The 23,851-nt window shown below is 37.9% G+C and overlaps 1 protein-coding gene across 4 annotated transcripts in view; it reads right to left on the bottom strand.

The window, feature by feature from the left end:
• The window catches only part of znf512b (zinc finger protein 512B), a 43,859-nt gene that overhangs the window by 15,071 nt on the left and 4,937 nt on the right, over positions 1-23,851 (bottom strand). For 3 of the 4 annotated variants that reach the window (XM_038271433.1, XM_038271434.1, XM_038271435.1), the window contains exons 2-6: positions 3,428-3,507; positions 2,642-2,770; positions 2,232-2,401; positions 1,867-2,135; positions 1,683-1,754 (exon numbers count right to left, since the gene is read on the bottom strand). In XM_038271433.1, the coding sequence (XP_038127361.1) occupies positions 1,683-1,754; positions 1,867-2,135; positions 2,232-2,401; positions 2,642-2,770; positions 3,428-3,507 (720 nt within the window). Of the gene's footprint in view, positions 1-1,682; positions 1,755-1,866; positions 2,136-2,231; positions 2,402-2,641; positions 2,771-3,427; positions 3,508-9,103; positions 9,225-23,851 lie in introns of those variants that run through there. The other variant, XM_038271436.1, reaches the window with a different exon arrangement.

The following is a 23,851-nucleotide window of genomic DNA, read 5'->3' as shown; positions in this document are numbered from 1 at the left end:
ATTTATGTCTACATTATAACTGGGACATTTGAATGCATGAATAAGCTGTAGACTACCTCTTATGTTAAACTGATTTTATATTTAATATTATCCTGCTCGTTTGGGAACACGTTATCTAGGACTGCTTTAACTCTCAGAAGCTTTCCTATTCTTGCCGAAGGAAAGCACCATCCAAAGCATGATCCAACCACTGTCATGTTCCATTAGGGTGATGCTGTGTTATAGGTGAGGTGTATTGCTAGTTTACACATTAGGCCTGACCTTCAAAGATACCAAATAGGAAGCAAAGTGCATGGGCAAAATTCTTCTTTGTTTGTTGATTAACCCCTTAACCCCTCTCTGACAATACATGGATCCAGTCAGATTTACAGCAGTTTACACTCTAAGCTGGATTTGCTTCCACAAACCTTTCTCTCAATGGTCGCTTCTTCCAATACATTCCAAAACAAAGCAGGCCATAAGAACTTAATTAAACATCTATACTTTTTTGGAGCCTATTATAGAACATCTAGAGAGGTAAAATTTATCTTGCCACAAGTAAGAGATGCACGCTTTTGACCGCTAACATTTTTTGCTTTTGAGCTTTCATCTGGCTTTCAGAAACACTAATAAAGCCACAAAAACTACAGCCGCAGTTATGTTTTAGATTTAAAAAATGTCTTTACAGGTGGTAATATCTTAATTTGCATATCATGCACCTAAAAAGTTGTGGGTTTGGTCATTAGAATATGATCTGAATACTGATTTAAGGCACGCACAAAAGAAAATAGCTTTGCACGAGGTGCCTAATGAATTGCATGCACAAATCGCTTTACGCCTTCTTTCAAGATCTGCTCTGTATTTGCCAATAACCTATTCTCTGACCTCTCAACTGTCTTTTGTGGTCTTTGTTCTGTGGACCATTAAAAACTAACCGAACCATTTGTTGGGTTGGATTTTATTCAGTCATATCAGGTTAAAGGGCCTTGAATACAAGTACACCCCATTTTCTTCTAAGAAGTTCATCAACGTATGCAATGTAAAATGATTTTTAAATTTGCTTTTGTCAGTTGCACAAAATACCCATAAATTGCACTAAAGTGAGCAGTTATATTTAGGCATACTGCAATATATTTCAAAGGTTATACTTCTGTAAGGCGATCCATATACATTCATTAGAGGAAGTGTAAAACAGAGCAAACAGACTTGAAAAATGGCAGATGAATTGCTTGACATGTGGTGTGAAGTGCTTTGCAGCCTGAATATGCCACATGAGTCAGTGAATATTTCCAGCATATCAATGAGACAGAGACAGAAGGAGGTTGGTAAAGCTGTATATGTGACTCACTGTTTCATTTAGCCAGAAATGAAGCATCGCAGCAGTTGCCACATTAACGCAGTTAAAAGACTAGCTCCATTGATCAGTAGCAATAGGGAGCATTCACAATGACACAACCCATCATACAACCAGATGCATTTCCCTTGAATAGGGCTAGAAAGCAACTCCGCAGGGACACAGTGCTATATTAGCTATCCTTAGAATTGTATGATTAAATAAAACATCAATATATTCTAGAGGTCTGCTGTAATCATTGCTAATTCTTTCTTTACAGACAGGCTGTTTATCAACTCTAAAATCGCAGAGACATGATGTTTAAAACGTAGGGGAAAAGCTTAAATTTCCATTGATGATCTAGACTTACCTTTAAGCCCGAATGTCCCGGATATCGACGGCTGTTCTCCTGTGAATTTTTTAGGAGTTTTCTGCTTTCGTCCTAAATCATTGAAATATGGATGTAGTAAAGAAAAACAATCAAAAAAGAACAGTCATAATATCACTAAAAAAGAAATATCGAGTACATGACAAATGTTTTGCCGGTGCCTTACTGTGCCTCATTCGCTCAGGATCTTCATCGGGGTAAGAAGAGGGAATGCTTCCTCCTTCACTTTCACTCCCTCCTGCGTCAGATGATGTGCTCTGAGACTGTGGCTGATCTGTCTGTGACTGGTGTATTTTCTGCGAAGCCGGGATCTGAGCGTGCACTTTCCTTTCGCTCTTCAGGTGGGCCAGTTCTCCATTCTGGGACGGTGTGGACACCTCATAAGTCTTTTTCACCTTGAAGAACATCGGTGAGGGATGACTGTTCTCCATTGGTCTGAGTTCACAGACAGAGAGGACAGATCTGGGTATTAAAACATCTTTAACAATGTCTGCCTGGTGACTATGGGATGGAATTTGAACTTTCAGTCACCTTTTCTTTACGTTGGACTTAACAGGAATTTTAAGAAGCTGCTCCTCCTTGGCTTCCTTGCTAACTCTGTCTGGATGGTTCCACAGCTTGTGCTTCTCAAGCCGCACTTTTGTGGCAAAAGCTGCCTCACAGTAGGGACAGCCATGACTCAGCTTCTCAGCTACAGAGGCCTGAATAAAGATATGATAAGAGGGGATCAAGGATAAGCTCTCCCTCTGCACAATATCCAACATCAGCAGATGCCTATTATGTAAAGCTTTTAGGTGGCTAATATACAGTTTAAATCCTAAATTGTAAATTCTAAATTTCAGGGTTCAATTAGGAATCTGATGAGTTTCTTGAATCTATAAAGGCTATTCAAAAGAATATAAGCAGAAATAATAGCAGGAAATCAGAGCTAAGTGACTCACCGCTTGGCAACGTTGATAGTGGTACTTGACGCCATAAATGCTGGGAAATTCTAACCAACAGCCTGAACATGGACATTTAACCCTGGCGCGGCGCTTGAACTCTTCCTTCCATTGTATCACCAAATGGGCCTACTCAGAAATAATGAAAAGATAATCAGAATAAAAAAGTTATTTTCCATAGAGCTGGTCTATGGCCCTCAATGATACCCATTGGCCCTCAATGATAAACACGTACGCAGACTTCCACACAAATGTTGTGATCTACAAACAACAAATTAGTAAAAAAGAGCAACCCTGACCCCAACTCTGACCCATCTGTACCGGTATGCAGATTTTGGAGACGGGAAATTGGGAACATGATAGTTACTGATAATTCTCAGACATTTAATTTCCCTTCATATCAAATATTGATTGTATATCGATTAAATCTGATTTGGTACCTCAGTCTGACATACTGGCACTCCTGCGCATAAAAAAAGGTTCAAAAGCATCTACTTCCTTAATTTGTCACACCTCTAATGACTCTCATCTCACTCACTAACATAGCTATCTCTGTCTGAGCTTTTTCACTCACTTCAGTGCCATTAAATGACTTTGATCAGCTAACTAATTTAAATAGACAACGGTTTTTCCTTTGAGCTTTGCATGGACCGTTTATATATAACAATTTTATTTTTTATTTTTGGCGAGTGCCATTTTTGAGTTTTTTTAGTATGCAAACTACGCAATGTTATATAAATGAGACCCCAGATGAAGCACCAAGTCATGTTGAAAAGAGACACTCACAGGAATGCTCCGAAGCTCTTGACCTTCGGTTTTGGGTCGACCTTTTCTCTTCCCATCTGCTTGCTCATCACACATTAAACCTGCCAAAATGAGAAAAAAAGTCTGTTTTGAATAAAAATGACATCACTCATTCCCACTTAATAAAAGCTTGCAAACTTTAATGGCACTCTTCTGTTGATTGTCAGGTAAGACAACCCATTTTAGTATATTCTATGCTTTTAAGTACAATCTAAGGGGTCTTAATCACTTCATTTTCTCATAACATACATCACATCGCCTGCACACAATACTTGCATATTTATGCTTGCTCTTATAAACTGTTAATCATCTTCTGAACTTCTTTTTCAGTGTCTAAGCTGATTTTATGACAATACAGTGCAATTTTCTTCTGTACTTTGTCCATCATCCTTTTTAAGCACTACCTCAATCTCTGTTTCACACACAAAGGCTGTAGAGAGGATTTATTTTGTGCATCCCAAAGGCAGCTACAATGAGCGGCAGCACTTGCAAGTTCTGGTATGATCCCTACATGGATCATATACAGAGAAACTATTTCTTTCATAATATAACAATGGATTTTTACCACTTATCAACTCATTTACCACTTATTTAACACACAAAAATACCTTGAAAAAAGAGCACATTTATACTTACCAGAGCCTCAGTTTGCTACATAAATCATCGTATTTTTTTTAAAGGGAATTATTGCAAACTATCTGAATATTATTGAATATTATTACATTTGCATATCCTCCACCCAGTATTTTGTCCAATCTGATGATAAACACAAGTTGTGTATATTCATGAAATCAAACTACATGGACCACAGCACACCATCAGGATCTAGGTAAGAAAATGGATTCCAAAGAGACTAAGTCTCATTTCTGAAAGAAAACTAAGTAATTATCAATCATACTTTAAAAAAGAAACTTTATTTTTGTATTATAAATATTTTTTTATTGGTGTTTTCATTAGCTCTGACAGGAAAATCCTCATATCTGACGTTAAGGTTTTACAGCAAAGAATCAAATACTGGGTTAAGCCATGTCAATACATCATGGACTTACTTTTAATATATATTTAAATGTATTTAATATGATTGAAAACTGTCGAAAAAGTGAAAGTGAAACCGTTGTGAGCAGAGGATATTAATTGCAGGAAGTTGAGTGCACCTCTGACACAGCAGGCCTCAGACTGACTGCCTCAGCTCCCTTTATACTCTCTGTTGCACCCCTTTCATCTCTGATATTGCTGCTTTCCTCTTCTCTCACCACAACACTACATTTCTCTCTTTTCTCTCTGTGCTCATACACTTTTAAACCTCACATTTCCTTTACCCCTGCACACCGCCACATAAGTAAATCAACCAAGAAAGATGAAGAATCGTTTCCGTATAGGAGTATACCTAAAAAATGAATGTGAAACTAGGGAGAAGAGAATTCCACAAAAAGATTATTTTTCTGAGAGTAACTCTGAATGAAAATGCTGCAGTTAACCCTGCTTAGATAAGATTAAAGAATCTTATAAGAAGTCAAAGCAAAAGTATTTTTATTATTTACACATGTTTGCAATTTGTTTCACTTTAACCAAAGACAACTATTTAATACATTTAATTTTAAGAAAGTTAGCTTAGAATGGTGTTATTTCTTTTTAACTCAGATACCCTTAAACAAAATTCTAACTAAGTCATTATAACCATACTGGCCAGGTCTGTCAAAAGTTTTTTTATTCTTTTTTTTATTGATCATAAATTGGAACAATAGCAATGTGCTTAGGATAAAGTTGTGAAATGTAACCCAGACTTAGTAAATAAAATAAGTTTTAGCCATCTTACAAAGCATTTTCCACTCCTTATGTGAACAAGGAAAAAATTTGCCACAACTGAAATCAACATTTGGTAGTTCAACAGAACAGGGGTGATGCCAGGGATTGTGGGGCCCAATGAAACAAAATAAACCATCCACCCCCCAACCCCTGAACAGCCACTGTTACCACATCACTGAGATTTAAATGACTTATAGAAAAAATTGGTAGACTAACTTTAAACAATTAAAACAACCTCATATCCTTCTAGTTCAATACCAGTAATAGCACAATCCTACTAATGCTAGTGCAAAAGTCTGAATACAGAAACCAACCAACCATGCTGAATGTTAAATGTGCTGTCATTGCAGACTAATTTGGTCACCTTCACCCAGGCAGGGAGGAGGAGTTATGGTGATATGGGGAGTCAGGGCTTCTGCTGACTCTCACTCATCTGATGTTAGTTGTAGTAAAAGGGGAAAAAGCAAGCTAAATATATAAATATATTGCGAAACATCCCCTTCACTGATTAAATGTTAGTTAAATGTAGGCTAATGCTAGTCTGTAGCTGAGCTAGCTCTCATATTTCACTGTGGGCAATAAAGGCCAATTTATGCTTCTGACGCATACCCTCTGCAACCGTCAAATCTGTTTCCGTGCATGACCACGCCCCCCGCGCAGAGGTTCTGCAACCGCCCTTGTGCACCTCAAAAAAATCTTGACTACGCGTTGGCGATCGCAAACCCGCCACACCTCATGAGGAAGTGCGCAGACAAAAAGCAGCTGTGATTGGTCCTTGGTATGCCTTGCCGGCTGTCCGTGTGGTCGTCCTTCTTGGTTTTTTAAAAATGGCGCGCCAGCACGCCATTTTTAAAAAACCTAGGAGCAACTACAATGGACAACTATGATGAAAGGTTAATCGAGGAGGTTCAGAAGTACAATCCGTCGAAGTTCTTGCTAGTTTTCGAATAGGCTCTCCCTTGTGCTTTGGTGTGAAACTGCTGTGCGTCCTCAGAAATTCCATATCAACGGTGCAGAAGCATACCAGCAAAACTGGTTCGCGACCAGACCAAAGCAACATTTGATGTGTGCGGTTGCAGAAGTATGATCTGCCCTTAAAGGAATAGTACACCCAAAACATGATTAGCCTTCATTTTCTACTCACCCCCATGCTGAACAACACTCTGGAGTACTTTTTTGATATCTCAAATGCATCTGGAGATCTGGGAGGCTTCTTGCTGTCTGCTGACATTCAAATAATGGAGGTGCCCAGCGCCCGAGGCAGAAAGGTCCATAAAAGTACACAAAAACATGTCAATATTCCTCCATACTGCTCGTCCAATGTATTCCAAGTGTCCTGAGTGGGTAGCATCCAGAATTTACTCGAAAAGAATGTTTTTAGAGCATAAACAGTAGTGTATAGGATTTCCTGAAAGCGCGTTCACGACGCTACGGAAACCGCGGCAGACCAAACCAGATGAAAGTGCGCATTCAGCTCGGCAAAGAACTCATGCTCTTCCTCAACACTGAAGTCCTCAGACATTTTTCTTTCGTTGTTTCTTTCTTTGCACAGGTAAACAGCACATTTCTTCTTCTACGCTTGCATTATTGGCAGAGCAGACGCTGAATGCGCACTTTCATCTGGTTTGGTCTGCCGGCTTCCGTAGCGTCGTGAACGCGCAGGTGCGCGCTTTCAGGAAATCCTATACACTACTGTTTATGCTCTAAAAACATTCTAAATGACTTCGTTTCGAGTAAATTCTGAATGCTACCCACTCAGGACAATTGGAATACATTGGACGAGCAGTATGGAGGAATATTGACACGTTTTTGTGGACTTTTATGGACCTTTCTGCCTCGGGCGCCATAGACCTCCATTATTTGAATGTCAGCAGACAGCAAGAAGCCTCCCAGATCTCCAGATGCATTTGAGATATCAAAAAAGTACTCCAGAGTGTTGTTCAGCATGGGGGTGAGTAGAAAATGAAGGCTAATCATGTTTTGGGTGTACTATTCCTTTAAGCCTGCAGGTTGAAACCTACTGTATCTTTACTTCTGTCTCCTTGAAGGCCAGTCAGCCTCGGCAGATGGCCTCTCACACTGAGCCTGGTTCTGCTGGAGGTTTCTTCCTGTTAAAAGGGAGTGTTTCCTCTCCACTGTTGCTACAAGCATGATTAGTGTGAGGGATTGCATTCGAGTCAATGAGTCGATGCAACTGGTTTTCCTTAGATAGAAAACTTTGAATCAATTTGTCTGTATGATCTGGAGAACTGTAAAGTACCTTGAGGTGACGTGTTGTGAATTGGTGCTAAATAAACAAACTGAAATGATTTGAATTTAGTCTACCCACCTCCCTTGGAGAAAAACAGTTAGAAAATCCCAGGCTTTTTGTTTTTCATTTTTCTCCTTTTTTTTCTTAGCTTTTTTCAAAAACCTGATTTTGTTACTTTCTATGTAGCACAGTTTTTAACTTTTGGTGCATCTACTGACTTACTAAACATCATCACTGCCTGGTGACCATTCAATGCACAGACAGGGGGACATTATAGTCCTGGGAACAGTTAAGTTATTGCAAAAGCTAGACAGTTTAGATGGAGAAAAATAGACACACATTGCAATCCAGAAAAGTGGTAGCAGGAAGTAAGCTAAATTTTGAGAGAAAAATAAGGGTCATCCAGTTCGTAGTTTGCAGAAAAAATGACACTTTGTTTTTCAGCACTGCAGGAAAGCTAGCAGAAGTGGAAGTGAGGATAAATGGAATTACATTTGGGACAATCCAGAGAGAAAACCTGTTACACCTTCCAGCAGTATGATGACCCTCATGCAGACTGGTTTATAACAATGCACTAGAATAACTAGTATGCTATGGGAATAACATCCCCTTGTCTTACTTACCACAATTACAGGCCTCTTTAGTGAAGCAAAACAATCTGACTCAAGTTAAGAGCAGCACACTACGATGCAAACAATCAAAGCTTTTCCTGCACGTCCTGACAGGAATTAAGGTTATGAATAACATATGAAAAGGTAAACCCTTCCCTTTTTGGTTAGTTTTGTAAATACAATGCAATCTGTGAGAACAAATAAGTTATTGGCTCGCTGGTAATCTAAGAGTCTAGCAATCACGTGCATTGTCTTGGTCTGGAACAAAGCAAGCTCACTGTGTCAAATCTGAACCCTGGTTCTCATGCACAGGCCACAGTGATAAAACAGCTGTGCTGCTAATGTCAGTGTGACGCGCTCCCAGCTGCCTGCAACTGTTGCTCCAAACTGTTTAACACTTAAAGTCCTGCGAGAAGAGGAAAGCGAACCAGAGAGGAGAAGAGTCAGGACCCAGGAGTCCTGGCAGCTGTCTAATGATCTCAAATAACCTCTGCGATCTCCTAGATACGCCTGCAACTACTCTCCCTTAGTGCAAGCGTTCACACATTACCCACAACAGCATGCATGCACAGAACAGCCATTTGTTTCCCTTGACAAACACTTACACAGAAGCCTTTGTCTGCATCTGCACAGTGGGCCATAGACCTACTTTACTGTAGTTATAAACAAACAACATTCGCTACTAACATGCTTTGTGGACCAAAGGCATAGTGTCACTACTTCCTCAATCTAAACGGACAGAAGGTAAAGAAATAAAAACACGTGGGCTCCAAGCAGAATAGTCACTGTAACTCTGCTGCAGATAAAGCGGTTTTGTAAAAAAATTTTAAAAAGTCACATCGTCTGTTTCATATGCACTCATTTTCTTCTAGTATTTTCTTCGTCCATTGTTTTTTTAATGCATGTAATCTCATTTCCTCCCTCCCTCTCACTCTATCACCCCCATACACACACACTCATCAAATTTCTTCCCCTTCTTAGTATACACACCTCCTTTTGAAGACGACCCCATTTCCCTCACAGTCAGTCCTGCTGCCAGAGGAGTGAGGTGAAGCAGCACTAGAAAAAAACGGACTTACTAAAAGAAAACCAGACCGCCTCTCACACTCGTTCTGTCTTACTGCCCTCCCTCTGCCTTAATACCCCCCCCCCCACCACCACCACCAACAAAGCTAAGCACTTTCACATTTGATCACATGCACACGTTGAGAGCTTTCAGCTAAATTGTTTTGTTTTAGGGATGCAGAAACTATCAAAACCGGTCTGTGGTGGAATTAACATATAATAGAAATGTTTTTGTTGTGTTTTGCTATTTTACAACCGGAAGTTATTTGAGGTAGTCATTTAAGTTTAGTTAAGGTACAAAAAAATCGAAAATACTGCTCCAACTTAAATGAATTAATTCAATTGGTAAAAAGTAAGTTAATTAAGTTTACCCAATTTAACTGATCTAAGCGTCCAACTTATTAACTTGAAAAATTAAGTTGGATCAACTCAATTCAATTGCTTCTTACAAATTAAAGGAATTCATGTAAGTTTATGTGGGTTTATATGAGTGAATATGGTTTGTGTTTTTCTTTAAAACAAAAATTTCCTAAATATTCCGCTAATTCAACATTCAATTCTAAGCCTTGATGGTATTGAACAGCAACCTGCCAGCCCAACAGGTCTATAGATTGTGTGAAGAATAAAATCTATGTATTTTACTGTTTATCATTTTTAACTACATATTGTAAGACAGGAGATGCTTAAAAAGCTGCAACCTCAACTCATCCTGAATCTTTAACTCCTTCCAGCCCTGTTCTCTCTGAACGCTTTAGAAAATTAAGCTCAAGAAAACTCAAAGCTTAGTCGGCATCTGCTACGACATCATGTTAATTACTAAAAATAACATAAAACATAAATTCTTGCTGTGCGATTGAAGAAGGCAAAGGAGGATGAGTAGAAAAATATACAGTGAACTGCCGGGCAAATACATATAGTCAACATTAATTCTTGATTAAAAGTATTGATAATCAGTTAAAACTTACTCAACTACAAGTAAAGGTTACTTGGTGAAACATCTTCTCAAGTTTAAGTATTGAAGCAATTACTTTTGAAAATACCTATGTATTATGAGTAAATGCATTTAAAAGTACTTAAGTATTCAAAAGTATAAATTCAATTTTCTAATATCAGTACAATTCTGTCTTTTTTTCAGAGTCATTTTAAAGAACCTTTTAACTTCAAGAAACCCTCTGATGTATTGATGCGTGGAACCACCTGCTACGAATTCTACAACACCTGTGAAGAACTTCAGTATACAAAGGCTACAATAAAAAGGAAAGCGATTTTATTATTTCTTATTTAAAAAAAACCCAAAATATGATTAAACCATGCTTATCTTTTTTTAGTTGTTTCTTTCTTTAGATTATACGCTATATACAGTAAGGGTAACATGTAAGGGAAAAAATAAAACTCAAAAAGACTAGATTTATGTTTAAATCCAAAGCCAAACAAGTTAGCTCCTGGAAGTGTGTTGGATTTTTTTTCCGGTGCAGATCGGGTTCAGGTGAGTGATAAAACATAAAGGATTTTAATGCATTTATTTTCTCAGGAAATACATTATCAACCTTAAACACATTATAGTTTATTATGCTTACTATTTTTAAAGAGGGAAAAATCTAATTTAGGTCCTTTTTAGAAATTAAAATCGAGGGCCGGATGTATATCTGGTTAGGCTTGCGTAAATTAGCTGATTGTGCTTCCGGTACGGATTGGGTAGTGACAATAAGGCTGTAGTATGAAAAGGCAGTAATTTTATTTTATGATTCCTATTTGCCAGCAATGGTGGCATTAGCAGCAGCTTTGCACATGCGCATTTGATTTCCAATCTCAGTTCTCTCTGCTGCTGTGTGCAGGCAGCCTGCCCTGCATTACGACAGTGAGAGAGAGAGAGAGACAGAGGTGGGTTTATGGATCCACTCACTCAGGACAACAGAGCTTTCATGTATTGTCGCCAAAGTCTCCATTACCACGGAAACAAAATTGCTAGATCTGGCGCTAAGCACCTTTTTGAAATAAAAGCATTGAAAGGGAAAGTCGCTAAATTTAGCAACAAAAAGATGGATTGCTTTCAGAATATTTCAGCTAAAGTTGGATAAATAAACTGAACTCATTGATAAATCTGATAATAGGTCAGTGAGGTCATTTTGGTTGACGATCTACAGTCAAATTAGTTTGTAGCTTGTTGTAAATTAGGATAAACATATTTATATTTGCTATAAAGAAGAGACTTTTAATTTACATAAGACAGTTAATCCCAAGATATCAAAAGTAGCCCATGTCTCTCTCTTTTTAAATATACAAAAACCATAGTTTGCTTTTTATAAATCATTAAGTTCAGAATGAAATGTTCAAATCTTTGGAATTAAATGTGGAATTTTCTTTAGTAAATTATTAAAATATCATCATATTTGCTCACATTTTTAGTCATGCTGGTAACATAACAGCAAATTAGCATTTAAATGCGTCCTTTAGGGTCTTCTCCCCTAGCAAATGCGTCCCCCCAGAATTTCAAATGCTTGCTTCAAATGCACGGACGGACAGACGGACGGAAGGAAGGACGGACGGAAAGACAGACAGACAGACAGACAGACAGACAGACAGACAAATAGACAGACAGACAGACAGACAGACAGATAGACAGATAGATAGATAGATAGATAGATAGATAGATAGATAGATAGATAGATAGATAGATAGATAGATAGATAGATAGATAGATAGATGATAGATAGATAGATAGATAGATAGATAGATAGATAGATAGATAGATAGATAGATAGATAGATAGATAGATAGATAGATAGATAGATAGATAGATAGATAGATAGATAGATAGATAGATAGATAGATAGATAGATAGATAGATAGATAGATAGATAGATAGATGTGTTCTTTAATCAAAGATTAAGCAGGCCCACAGCACATATGGTATTTTTGGCACTAAGACTGAACAGTTGAACCTTGCTGAGAGAAGAAATATAAACTAAAGCTGTTTTCCCATGGCAACATGTTGTATCACATCATGATTAGAAACAGTAGGGGGTGGAAAATCATATGCTTAGAATTTCAGTACTTGTTAAAGCTTTCTGAATATCTACCATTTATCTTATAAGAGTAGGGGAGTTGAGAAACAACTTTTGCATTTCCGCTATGATACATAATTGGAGCTCTGAGAATTGGCTGATACTGACACTGACTGATATACTGATATGTTATCTTACCACAAATCATATCAGCAAAAGTCAACAAAAAGAATAAAAACAACTGACCAATGTAAAATAACCGGATTAGTTACAGAATATTTTAGCAAAAGCAGAATGTTTCTATTAAAAAAATAAAAACTGAATGTTAGACCTGTAACTATGCAGTCTACTAACTATCACTGCTGCTTACCTTATCAAGGCTGCACTTTAAAAAATGAAATAGTCTAGAGAGCTGTACTTAATGAGATTTCTTTTTGTTAAGACGTGTATACAAAATGACAAAATAAAATTGGTCTAAGTCTAAAGGCTGACTTATACTTCGAAACTAGGCCGTCTGCGTAGGTGTCGTGATAAACGCAGAGACTTCCCCGCCCCCTCAGCAGACACCTGCTGCTCCTCTTCCAAATTGTAGGTGACCAAAGACAGTGCCGCAGACAGGACTCTTACTGGTCAAATATACATCCGCTCTACACTATGCATCTCCTGTTTGGTACCTTACCAGCTTGTTTTGTTTGTATCAATGCAATTGTGCAAAAAAAGACTCTTAAATTTTGACCAGCTAGAAGAGCCAGATGTGCGAGAATGCTGGGACCCGTTTTCCACCAGGATCCCTGCTCTTTTTCGCCCCTCATGTCCCTCTGTTGTCGGACAAACTTGCCTCCATTTCCTCACCACCTCTGCCGTATCTTCTAGACCCACAGTTAGTTCGTGATTTTCCCCTTTTGCGTTGTGGCGTGGAATAAACATAGCGCAGACCGCGCTTCAATATTGGGCATAAATTAAAAATGTCTGCGTCATACCTGCGGCTTGCTCACTGCGACACCCTGCTGCGGGAGTATAACCAGCCCTTAAGGTCAATTTGCCAATTTCAACAAAAAGACTGATCTTCTGTTTAAGGAATCATGGCTACAAGCAGCTCCTGTGCATTTTGCTGATGCTGTATTTTAACATGCATTCTGCTCCATTCTCTGGTTTATAAAATCTGTTTGGTCAGGCTGTATATCCCTCAGTTAGTTAGGAGGTTTGAACTTTCTTGTTTCATTGCACGAAAATGACTCAGAGTGGGAGATCCTCAGACCACTAGCGTGAGAAAACAAGTGTCCAAATGAAACACTACTTTCAGGGCGCCTAATGCCTGAAACCACAGTGTAACGACTCAATCCTCAAATCAAACAGGCCATGACAACTAGTTTAGCAACACCACTAAACCACACATAGTGCAGCCAGCTTAAAGCAAAACAGACAGGGTTATGACCTTTGAAATATAATGGGGATACTTACAAACCTGCACTGATCTTATAATCATTATGCTTTTGAAGAGCTAAAGTGTTCTAATGGATTGAAACACTTCCACAGCTCCAGCAAGCTGATCACACATTAGAAATTTATAGAGAAAGCTTTTTAAAAAAAAAAGGGCGAATCAGATGACAGCAGAACTACCTAAACATTTTAAAATTCATACTCTGTCAACTGTTCAGCTGTGCTTCGCATACACAAAAAGACACACAGTACCGGTATGTGAAAGTTAGGCAGAACTCCTTTGATCTGTTTGTAACTTGCCAACTTAAATCTTCTCTTCCTACCAAATGCTCTGTGTTTCTTTTCACCACCAACCCTTAGAATCCACAAACGAAATGCAGCACAAGCAAACTCTCTTCTAAAAATATAAGCACCAGGCTAAATCCCAAAAATAACATATTCTCCGATATGTAATCTATTTCTAGGAGCGCACAATAAGGTTAAGAAAAATGCATCACTAGTGCTTATAAAACTACCTAGAAGTGATATTCAACACAAAGTAGAGATGCAGAGATGAAGGGAGGAAGAGACAGATGATTCAACAAAATAAGCATAATTTGCAGAGCTAACAGAATAAATGTAAATGAGATTATGTATTGAAGAGTGACTCGAAAAAACATAAATTACTAAATGAAATTTCTGCAAGAGCTGATGTTATTTTCTGAAAACTGAATTGGAAATCAGATGAGCTACTGAACAAAACCATCAAACTACTTCCCAAGGCCCGAAGCACATTGATGCTGATGGCAGCTTTGAAACTACCTGTTTGTCTGCATTAATTATGTTATCTGCAGCATGTATGACTGTGCTGTTAAAAAGCAATGGGAGCAGTAACCCCTACAGTACCTGTGATGGTTGCAGTCCCCTCAATGTGCCACGCTGTGTTTCACTGCGTAGAAGTGTGCTGCTCTCCTAAGTTGTAGCAACAGACTGCATCCTAATTTCTAGTATTAACCCTCTGCCCAGACATTTTCCTTGGAACATCACTCATAGAAAAAAAAGTCTGATTTTAAATTGGGAATTAAACTTATATCTCTTTTCTGTTCAAACTTCTCTAGCTAGTCTGTTATCTGGTATCAAGCTGTTAGCAGCAGATCCTTTAAGTCCTTTAAACTTAAAGCTGGAGCCTCAGGGGATTTATCCGTCAAACACATCCCATACATGCTTGATTGGATCCAAAATCTTGGAGAATTTGGAGCCATGTTGACAAAAATCATGCATTTTAAACCATTATTTATTAACACCAGCTATGATGTTATTCCAGATTAGTGTACGCCTGTAAACCAGATCAGGGTAATTCATTTTGTCAAACTGTCACATAAGGCAGTGGGAATGTTTTGCTGAGGCCCAAAAATAGGCTTTACATGATTTTCAAGAGTATGTATTCGAAAAAAAGCTTTATATTTACATTTTATTGTCTACAGGCAACAAAAGAGAGTGCAACTGCACATGAATTCATACTGATAACTTTATTCTCTGCTCTCTGTATTGCTTTGACAAAAAAATATATTTTTTATATAATATAAAGATATTTTAATAAGTGAGTTCATATAATTAATGATGTTATTTTAGTCAATTATTGCTATTTAATACTTTTTCAAAATATTTCACCAATAATACTGGTTCCAGGCATTTAGTTAAAATTTAATCTCAATTCTCATAATTGCTTCTTTTTTCACTGACCACTGTTTATGTGTTTATGATTCACCATTAATCTGAAAACAAAATAAAATGTTTCCAGGAAAGAGTTGGTTTCAGCTGCAATCCTTGTAACATTTCCAACCTCTTAAAGTGTTCATAGGTCAGACTGTCTATGGAGGTCTTTTACACCTCTTTTACTTGAATGCAAACAGTTTTATATTTCATGATGACTCTGTTAAACTCCAGAATCACAAATGTGTTAGTCTGTTAAAAGAGCTGTTTTTCCATGTGTGAATCCCATTATTGTGGTGTGTGCAAGCTTTTGGAAATAATGCGTTTTAGAGGGTAGCTGTTCTCTTAAGGTTCTCTGAATGAAAACATCAGAGGAGTTTGTTGGTAACATTTTAGAAGCTAGATCAATTTGGATGGTCAAATCTTGACTGCAGGTCAGATTTCCTGCTATGTTAAATAGCAAGGACAAAGTGCATGTTTGAAGTAACAGAAAACACCTGGAAGACCTGAAACATATTAAAATAACAGCAAAAATAAACGGTTATTCCAAAATAAGGGGAACACACTGGCTTATAATGGGGAAGGCTGTTCAGTGACTCTTTAGAGCCTAATCTAAAATAAGAATGGAAATAATAAATGGTCCCATGATAGAATATTCAGATGTTTTACTAAAAAAACAAAAGTGCTTTTTACTATAGGTGCAAAGTAAGAATGTGAGCTTCTCAGCTGTGTCTTATCTGAGTAGCTCAGGTGGGTCATTATAAGGAAGAGGCTTTGTTAATAAGACTAGTCTGACAGGATAAGCTAGTGGTGGTGGCTAATCCTGAGTGGGAAGCACCAACTGTCAAAATACCCGGATTTAACGGCAATCTCACGTAGCTAAATAAATAATCACTCCCAAAATGACTGCCGCTAAACATGGCAAAAAAAAAAAAAAAAAAAGGAAATTTAATCTTCATTAATACTGAACATAAACAGGAATTACAGACACACGGAAAATACAAGTTTACACGCAGCAGTGCGCTTTAGGTTCAATTTGAATCTTAACAGTTAGAAAATCTGCACAGGAAACAGAAAGAGAAAAATATTTACTATAAAGCACTCAACAGCTTTGCCTTATATACAGTTTTACAGGTAGCCCAAATGATTCGACAGGTTATGCTATGCTTATGTCTTGAGTTTACCGTAAAGGTGAAATATATTTTTCCTTTTTTACTGTACTGTTTATATGGATTGTCATTGTTGTGCAAGTCTTGGATTAAAACTAAAGCATCTATATAAGCAGTTATAAAATAGTAGTCATGTTAAGGTTTCATCATCCGAGGCTCATTGGTAAAATCAAGCCTCTTTTTCCTCATGATTCCCTTTACATGCTTTCTTTTATCTTTCTAGAACACTGTTACTCATTTTATGCTGGGATTGATCAGTCCCTCCTCTGCAGACAATCAGTCCAAAATCCAGCTACCTGCTTAACCCTTTATAGGGGACTGAGGGAAATACTTTGAAAATCAAAATTTCAAGCCAATTGTTTTATTGGAATCCAGGAAAAGACAGAAGAAAACATGAAAAAAAGGATATTTTGATGGCAAAAATGAATGTCAATTTATAAGAAGAAACACCAACTTACGTTATATATATATATATTAAGAAAAATAACAAAAGTGCTTCAATAAAAAATTCATGAAAAACATTTTGAGAGTGAGGGAAACACATTTTTTGGTACAACATTAGAGGCATTAATGCTGATACTGGCACTTACATTTTTTAGTTTATAAACCGAAATATAATTGTAAACTAGGATTATTAACTTTTTTACTTAACTTTTTACCTTTTTAATTAGCTTTTTATATTTTTTTCTTGACTTGTTAACTATTTTTTTTAACTTAATTTACAGTAGGTAATAGGTCATTGAAGGGCTCATCTAATTGGTCAAATGCCAAAATAAGACGTACAGCCATGTAGCAGTATCTGTGCTCAATGGCTGGATATAGATCTTGTGCTTCTAGATCTCACTGAGGGACAGGGAGGACTCCATTTGTAAGGATGATTTACAAGTGATCAAAAACAATAACTTGCACTATAAAGGGTTAACAAGACATGATATGAGCACAATTCCCTAATTTTTCTTTCTTTTCACTGGTTGCTTGTCATTTTTTAAGATTTTACAACTTTTTTGAGATGCTTAAAAATGTGTAGCTCCTCTTTGTTTTGTTTTTTAGCTCCGACAAATGTGTTGTTATAGTAGAGCTCTGTAAGCTGATGATTATATGCTGTTTGTGTTCCTACAACTGGACTCTTGATTAGGGAAGATTGAAGCTTTACTTTACTGAACTTTAGACGCTAAACTCTGGAACGGTCTAACTCTTTCTGCAATGAATTTAAATCTATTTAAGGAACATCACAATAGCTGTGAACTCAAGGGAACATGATTAGTCGGCTGTTATTTGCCTGTCATTATTTATTTTCTTTTTATGGAATTGTGATGATTTGCTGCTTTTATTATTACAATTTATAGCACGTCAATGTCAATGTATAGCACTCTGGTGCTTTAGGAAATGTAAAGCTCTCTCCAAATAACAGTTTAGTCTACTAGAATGAATAAAAAATCAGATTTACATTTATTTATGTATAATTACAACATTAAAATTCAACTTATCATGCTATTTTTGTAAAAACTTCCATTATGGCCCCACTTGGTTTTAGTTTCATATTTTTTTTTAAATCTGAAACCGTATTTAAATGAAAAATGCTGAGTTTTAATTCTAACTTTGTATCAGAGCTATAAGCTGGAGATGACATCAGGTCTGAGTTAGTGAGTTTTAATTTTAGGGCAGCACTAAAATCCAATGACATTTATTGTTTTTTTTTTTTTTTTTCAAATAGTAAAATAACTTTTTTGTTCCAAGAAGAAAGTTTACAGCAGTTAGATATTGTATTTTTAGATACAGCAGAGACTCAGCTGAAACTAGTTAGTAGTTTATAACAGGTTTTGACTGCTTACTGTATCTGTATGTGTGCAGCCATATTGGATACAACCATTGTGATTCCTGGGCAAGCTTTGACTTTCAGAGTTAAAACAATAACTTAAGGGCATCTTATTTATGTTTTTCTGACCTAAAGAAAAATCTGCATAAAGGAAATGCAGAAGCATGACTTGTACAGTTAGAAATGTTTGCAGGTCGCTTTAGGCTACCTTATTAAAACAAAAGTATTACAAATTTAAGAACACCTCTAGTCAAAAAATAACCTGCTGCTTTCTTTAAAAGATGAGTTCTAGAGCTGCCTTTCTCTGATGTACAGAATACAAAAAACAGATACACACTGCTTTAAATTCTCAAGGTTTCTTTATAATCCTTGCAGAGATCGACATACAGTATTTCTACAATTTCAGAGAACCGTTTAAAAAAAATGGGTTGACTTCTATCTAAACAAAGGAATGAATTAATCCAGGCTTAGACACAATTTCAAAGAGAAGAAAACATAAAACAACGGAAAAAAATACTCAAAGTCAACCTCAAGGACCACATCCTCCTCTGTGATCTGTCTGGTGTGGCAAGATTAAAGCTTATCACAACACTTTAGGAACACATGCAAGCCAATCTGCACTAATTGCCTCAATGTTTCAAAGCATGAAGAGTTTCAGGAAGCCGCAACCTTAACGTAGAATTGTTAAGACGGAGTTATTTCATTATAATGCACTTTGATCAGGGAAATGTATCAATAAATAAAAAACTGATAAAACAAAGAGAGCAGATTTTTCATATCATTGTTTTGATTTAAGTATTTATGTGAAATAGTTTTTAATAAGAAAGGTGAGCTACATGGGCTACTCTGTACTACACAAAAACACATCGGTAGATTGACATTGTCTCTTTGGAAAATTAACAAATAGACTGGACCTGTAACGATTTTCCTAACAAAGCGACCAATCAAAGTGCTTTATCCACAGATAAAGATCCACAGATAAACAGAAAGACCAGCAGAAACATTTATCTTCAGTATGTGTAAGTCAACAAAGGCTAGAATCAAACTTTGTAAAATGGAGCCAAGGCGAAAGTACAACTGAAGAAACTGATTGCTCTCCTACATCCACCTGAGACACAGCCAATCAGCTTTGAACCACACCTCCATGAGAGCCAATCGGCATCCAAAGTTCATCTTAAAAGGCCTCAGCAACCTGCCTTCTACCTACTGCGCAGGTGGTGGATGCGCTGTGTGACTTCATTCAGATGACACCGTTTCAACCCACTTCCAGCCCCTCCTCCACCTTCGTAGCTAAAAGCTTCATCAGAGTTTCATTCCTCCTGGACCCTTACTGCGTTCCCTGTCTCAAAAAAAAAAAAGGTTCAATTTTAGTAGATCTTTATCAGATAGTGCAGTTATAAATTTTAAAGAATCTGCTTCACTTTCTCTCTCCTCTGTGTCACTGAGCAGTGCTCAGAGTGCATAAGCATAGCTTATTCCCCTTCACAGGTTGATGATTTTGTTGATGGGGTTGCTAGTTCTCTGCGTACTGCCTTAGACAACGCAGCTCCTTTGAAAATGAAAACCGTTAAAAATAGAAAGCTTGCTCCTTGGTTTAATGCAGAGCTGCGTACTTTGAAGCAAAATGCTAGGAAACTGGAGAGAAAATATCGCTCCACAGGCCTGCGAGAGTCCTTCCAAGTCTGGAAAAATGGTTTACTGCTGTATAAGAGGACCCTTTGTAAAGCAAGAGCAGCATACTTCTCCTCATTAATAGAGGAGAATAAGAATAATCCTAGATTTCTTTTTAATACAGTTGCCAAACTCACCCAGAGCCATAGCTCTGTTGAACCGTCCATTCCACCTGCTCTTAGCAGCAATGATTTTATGGGATTCTTTATAAATAAGATTGATCTTATTAAAAATAAGATCATAAGCACTCCTCTATCCGCGATTGTACCTGAGGTAGTCATGGAATCTGAACCGGGTTTAGACTGCTTTGATCCAGTTGAACTTTCTGAATTAGCCAAATTATTGTCTTCATCTAAGCCTTCAACTTGTATGTTAGATCCAGTTCCAACCAGGTTATTTAAGGAGGTATTCCCTTTGATCTCCTCCTCCATTTTAGATGTGATTAATCTATCTCTGTTACAGGGATATGTACCTAAAGCTTTTAAGGTTGCTGTAATTAAACCTCTGCTTAAGAAACCGTCTCTTGACCCAGATGACTTGGTTAATTATAGACCTATATCCAATCTTCCTTTCTTATCCAAAATTCTTGAGAAAGTAGTTGCCAAACAAGTTTGCGATCACTTACACCATAATGAACTTTTTGAAGAATTTCAGTCTGGCTTTAGAGCTCATCATAGCACTGAAACAGCTCTGGTGAAAGTCACTAATGATATTCTCATGGCCTCAGATAATGGACTTGTATCTGTGCTCGTCCTGTTAGATCTTAGTGCTGCATTTGATACAGTTGACCATAATATTCTTTTAGAAAGACTTGAATATTTTGTTGGAATTAAAGGAACAGCAATAGACTGGTTTAAATCTTATCTATCTGATCGAATTCAGTTTGTTCATGTTAATGACAAATCTTCCACATGCTCACAGGTTACCTGTGGAGTACCACAGGGATCAGTGCTAGGACCAATTCTCTTTACTTTATACATGCTCCCAATTGGTAGAGTTATTAGACAGCATGGGATTAATTTCCACTGTTATGCTGATGATACCCAGCTATATCTGTCTATAAATCCAGATGAAGCTAACCCATTACAAAGATTACAGGCATGTCTTGAAGACATAAAAACCTGGATGACTCTTAACTTTCTGCTTCTGAATGCAGACAAAACAGAAGTTATAGTTGGACCAGAGTCTCTGAAAAAGAAGCTGATTAGCCAGTCACTTCATTTGGATGGGATTAAACTGATTTCGGATAATAAAGTAAAAAATCTTGGTGTTATTTTTGATCAGGACCTGTCATTTAAATCCCATATCAAAGAGGTTTCTAGAATATCCTTCTTTCATCTGAGGAACATTGCAAAAATTAGAAATCTCCTGTCCAGGGTTGATGCTGAGAAACTAGTCCATGCATTTGTTACTTCAAGGCTGGACTATTGTAATTCTTTACTATCAGGAAGTCCACAAACTGTAGTTAAAAGCCTTCAGCTGATCCAAAATGCTGCAGCCAGAGTTCTAATGAAAATTGAAAAGAGAGATCATATCTCGCCTATCCTGGCTTCTCTTCATTGGCTTCCTGTTAAATCAAGAATAGAATTTAAAATCCTCCTTCTCACATATAAAGCCTTAAATGGCCAAGCTCCATCTTATATCAGAGATCTGATTGTTCCTTATGTTCCTAACAGAGCACTTCGCTCTCAATCTGCAGGTTTACTAGTGGTTCCTAGAATTTCTAAAAGTAGAATTGGAGGCAGATCTTTTAGTCATCAGGCTCCTCTCCTGTGGAACCAACTACCAGTTTTAGTCCGTGAGACAGACACCCTGTCTACTTTTAAGGCTAGGCTTAAAACTTTCCTTTTTGATAAAGCTTATAGTTAGAGTGGCTCAGGTTATCCTGAGCTATCTCTATAGTTATGCTGCTATAGGCTTAGACTTTTGGAGGGCATAGGGACCCCCATTTCATCATTCTGCTTCATTCTCTCTCTGTTCTCCTATTCTGCAGAATCTGTTAGTTCAATCTCTAACCTTCTGCTCTCTCTGCTTTTCCTCAGAGTAGCTTTGCCTCGTCTGTTCCTGTTTGGCTGTGACGTCATCCTGGAAAGAAACATCAGCTGTGCTGCTTCCATCAACACCCTTGTTTATAGATGTTGGAGATCGGCCTGTTTTCCAGTGTGGTCCTGTTTCTCTGACCGTGACTGAGTGGATGTGCTCTCTTCGTCCTCTGGAATGGGAGCTGGCTCGGAGCTCGTCTGCCTGGCTGTGTGTTTCCTGGATGGGGCCGCCTTTTACAGCTGCTTTTTGTGTCTCTGCTTCCGTCTCCTTGAACCCCAGTCGGCCTCGGCAGATGGCCGCTCACACTGAGCCTGGTTCTGCTGGAGGTTTCTTCCTGTTAAAAGGGAGTTTTTCCTCTCCACTGTCGCTACAAGCATGCTTAGTGTGAGGGATTGTATTTGAGTCAATGAGTCAATGCAATCAACTGGTTTTCCTTAGACAGAAAACTTTGTATCAATTTGACTGTATGATCTGGTTGAACTGTAAAGTGCCTTGAGATGACGTGTTGTGAATTTGGCGCTATATAAATAAACTGAATTGAATTGAATTGAATCTCAACAAGCCCGGCAGAAGGCCGCCATGTTGAGCCTGGTTCTGCCAGATGTTTCTTCCGAACGGGGAGTTTTTCCTCTCCACTGTCGCTTCATGCTTGCTCATCATGGACAGGTTCTCTCAACCTGTGTTATCCAAACTGGACTTCCATCTTCCAGGTCCCTGAATTAAGCTCTAGTATCAGCTCACGCAGTCCACTGTATCTCCCCATAAAGCTCAGCCGACCGTCTCACTAACCAACAGTCTACAGACTGACCAACTTCATCTATCTCCACACCACCCCCAGTTTCAGGCCTGTGGGGGAAACAGCCCTGTTCTTTGCTCCTGTTCATGCATATCCATCAAAATTAAGCGCTATGTTTCCTGCCGAGGTCTGAGCGCCAACGACAAAGTAATTGTATTTATAAATTTCTCCTAATTGTCTTTTCTCTTTGTGTGAGTTTTTCGAATTTTACGTAAATAATACCAATTAACAGCAATAAAAATCCATCCATCTTCAAACACGCTTAATCCGAAGTGGGGTCGCGAGGGTTGCTGGTGCCTATCTCCAGCTGTCAGTGGGCGAGAGGCAGGGTACACCCTGGATAGGTCGCCAGTCCATCGCAGGGCAACACAGAGACAAACAGCCACTCAAACACACCCTCACACCTAAGAAGAATTTAGAGAAGCCAATTAACCTAACAGTCAGGAAGTACCCGGAAGCCGGAGTACCTGTAGAGAACCCAAGCATGCTCGGGGAGAACATGCAAACTCCATGCAGGAATCTGGGCCAGGAATCGAACCTAGAGCCTTCTTGCTGCAAGACAGCAGTGCTACCCACTGTTCCACTGAGCAGCCCAGCAATAAAAATAATTTAGAAAAAATTGCAATTAAATCTCTAATAAAATCCATCAAGAGTCAACTTTAATGTCTAATCTCTCTAAATAACAGTAAAAAGTAGGGATGTCCTAATACTAATTATTTTCATTTATGATATGATGCTGAGATCGCAGCTTTGAGGATTGACCGCCATTGACCCGATATGATACCAGCACAAATCATGGTTACATTTATAACTAATTGTGTGGTGTGAAATATACACACAGAATAGACTTGATCCAATAATATTACCCGATCAGAGAATAATAATCAACAAATTTAGGTAAAAGAACCTCTGACCTATTTATTATCAAACAAGGGGTAACATAAACTTTTAGATCATAGATGCACCAGAGCGACACATTTTGATATAAGTTTTTTGTCTGCTATTGAACCAAGATAACAATATTGATATTGGATCTCCCTG

This window comes from Cyprinodon tularosa, unplaced genomic scaffold (genome assembly GCF_016077235.1).
Source record: "Cyprinodon tularosa strain WSP-4 unplaced genomic scaffold, ASM1607723v1 ctg8, whole genome shotgun sequence".
Lineage (NCBI taxonomy): Eukaryota > Metazoa > Chordata > Actinopteri > Cyprinodontiformes > Cyprinodontidae > Cyprinodon > Cyprinodon tularosa.
This window is presented reverse-complemented; position numbering and strand designations above follow the sequence as displayed.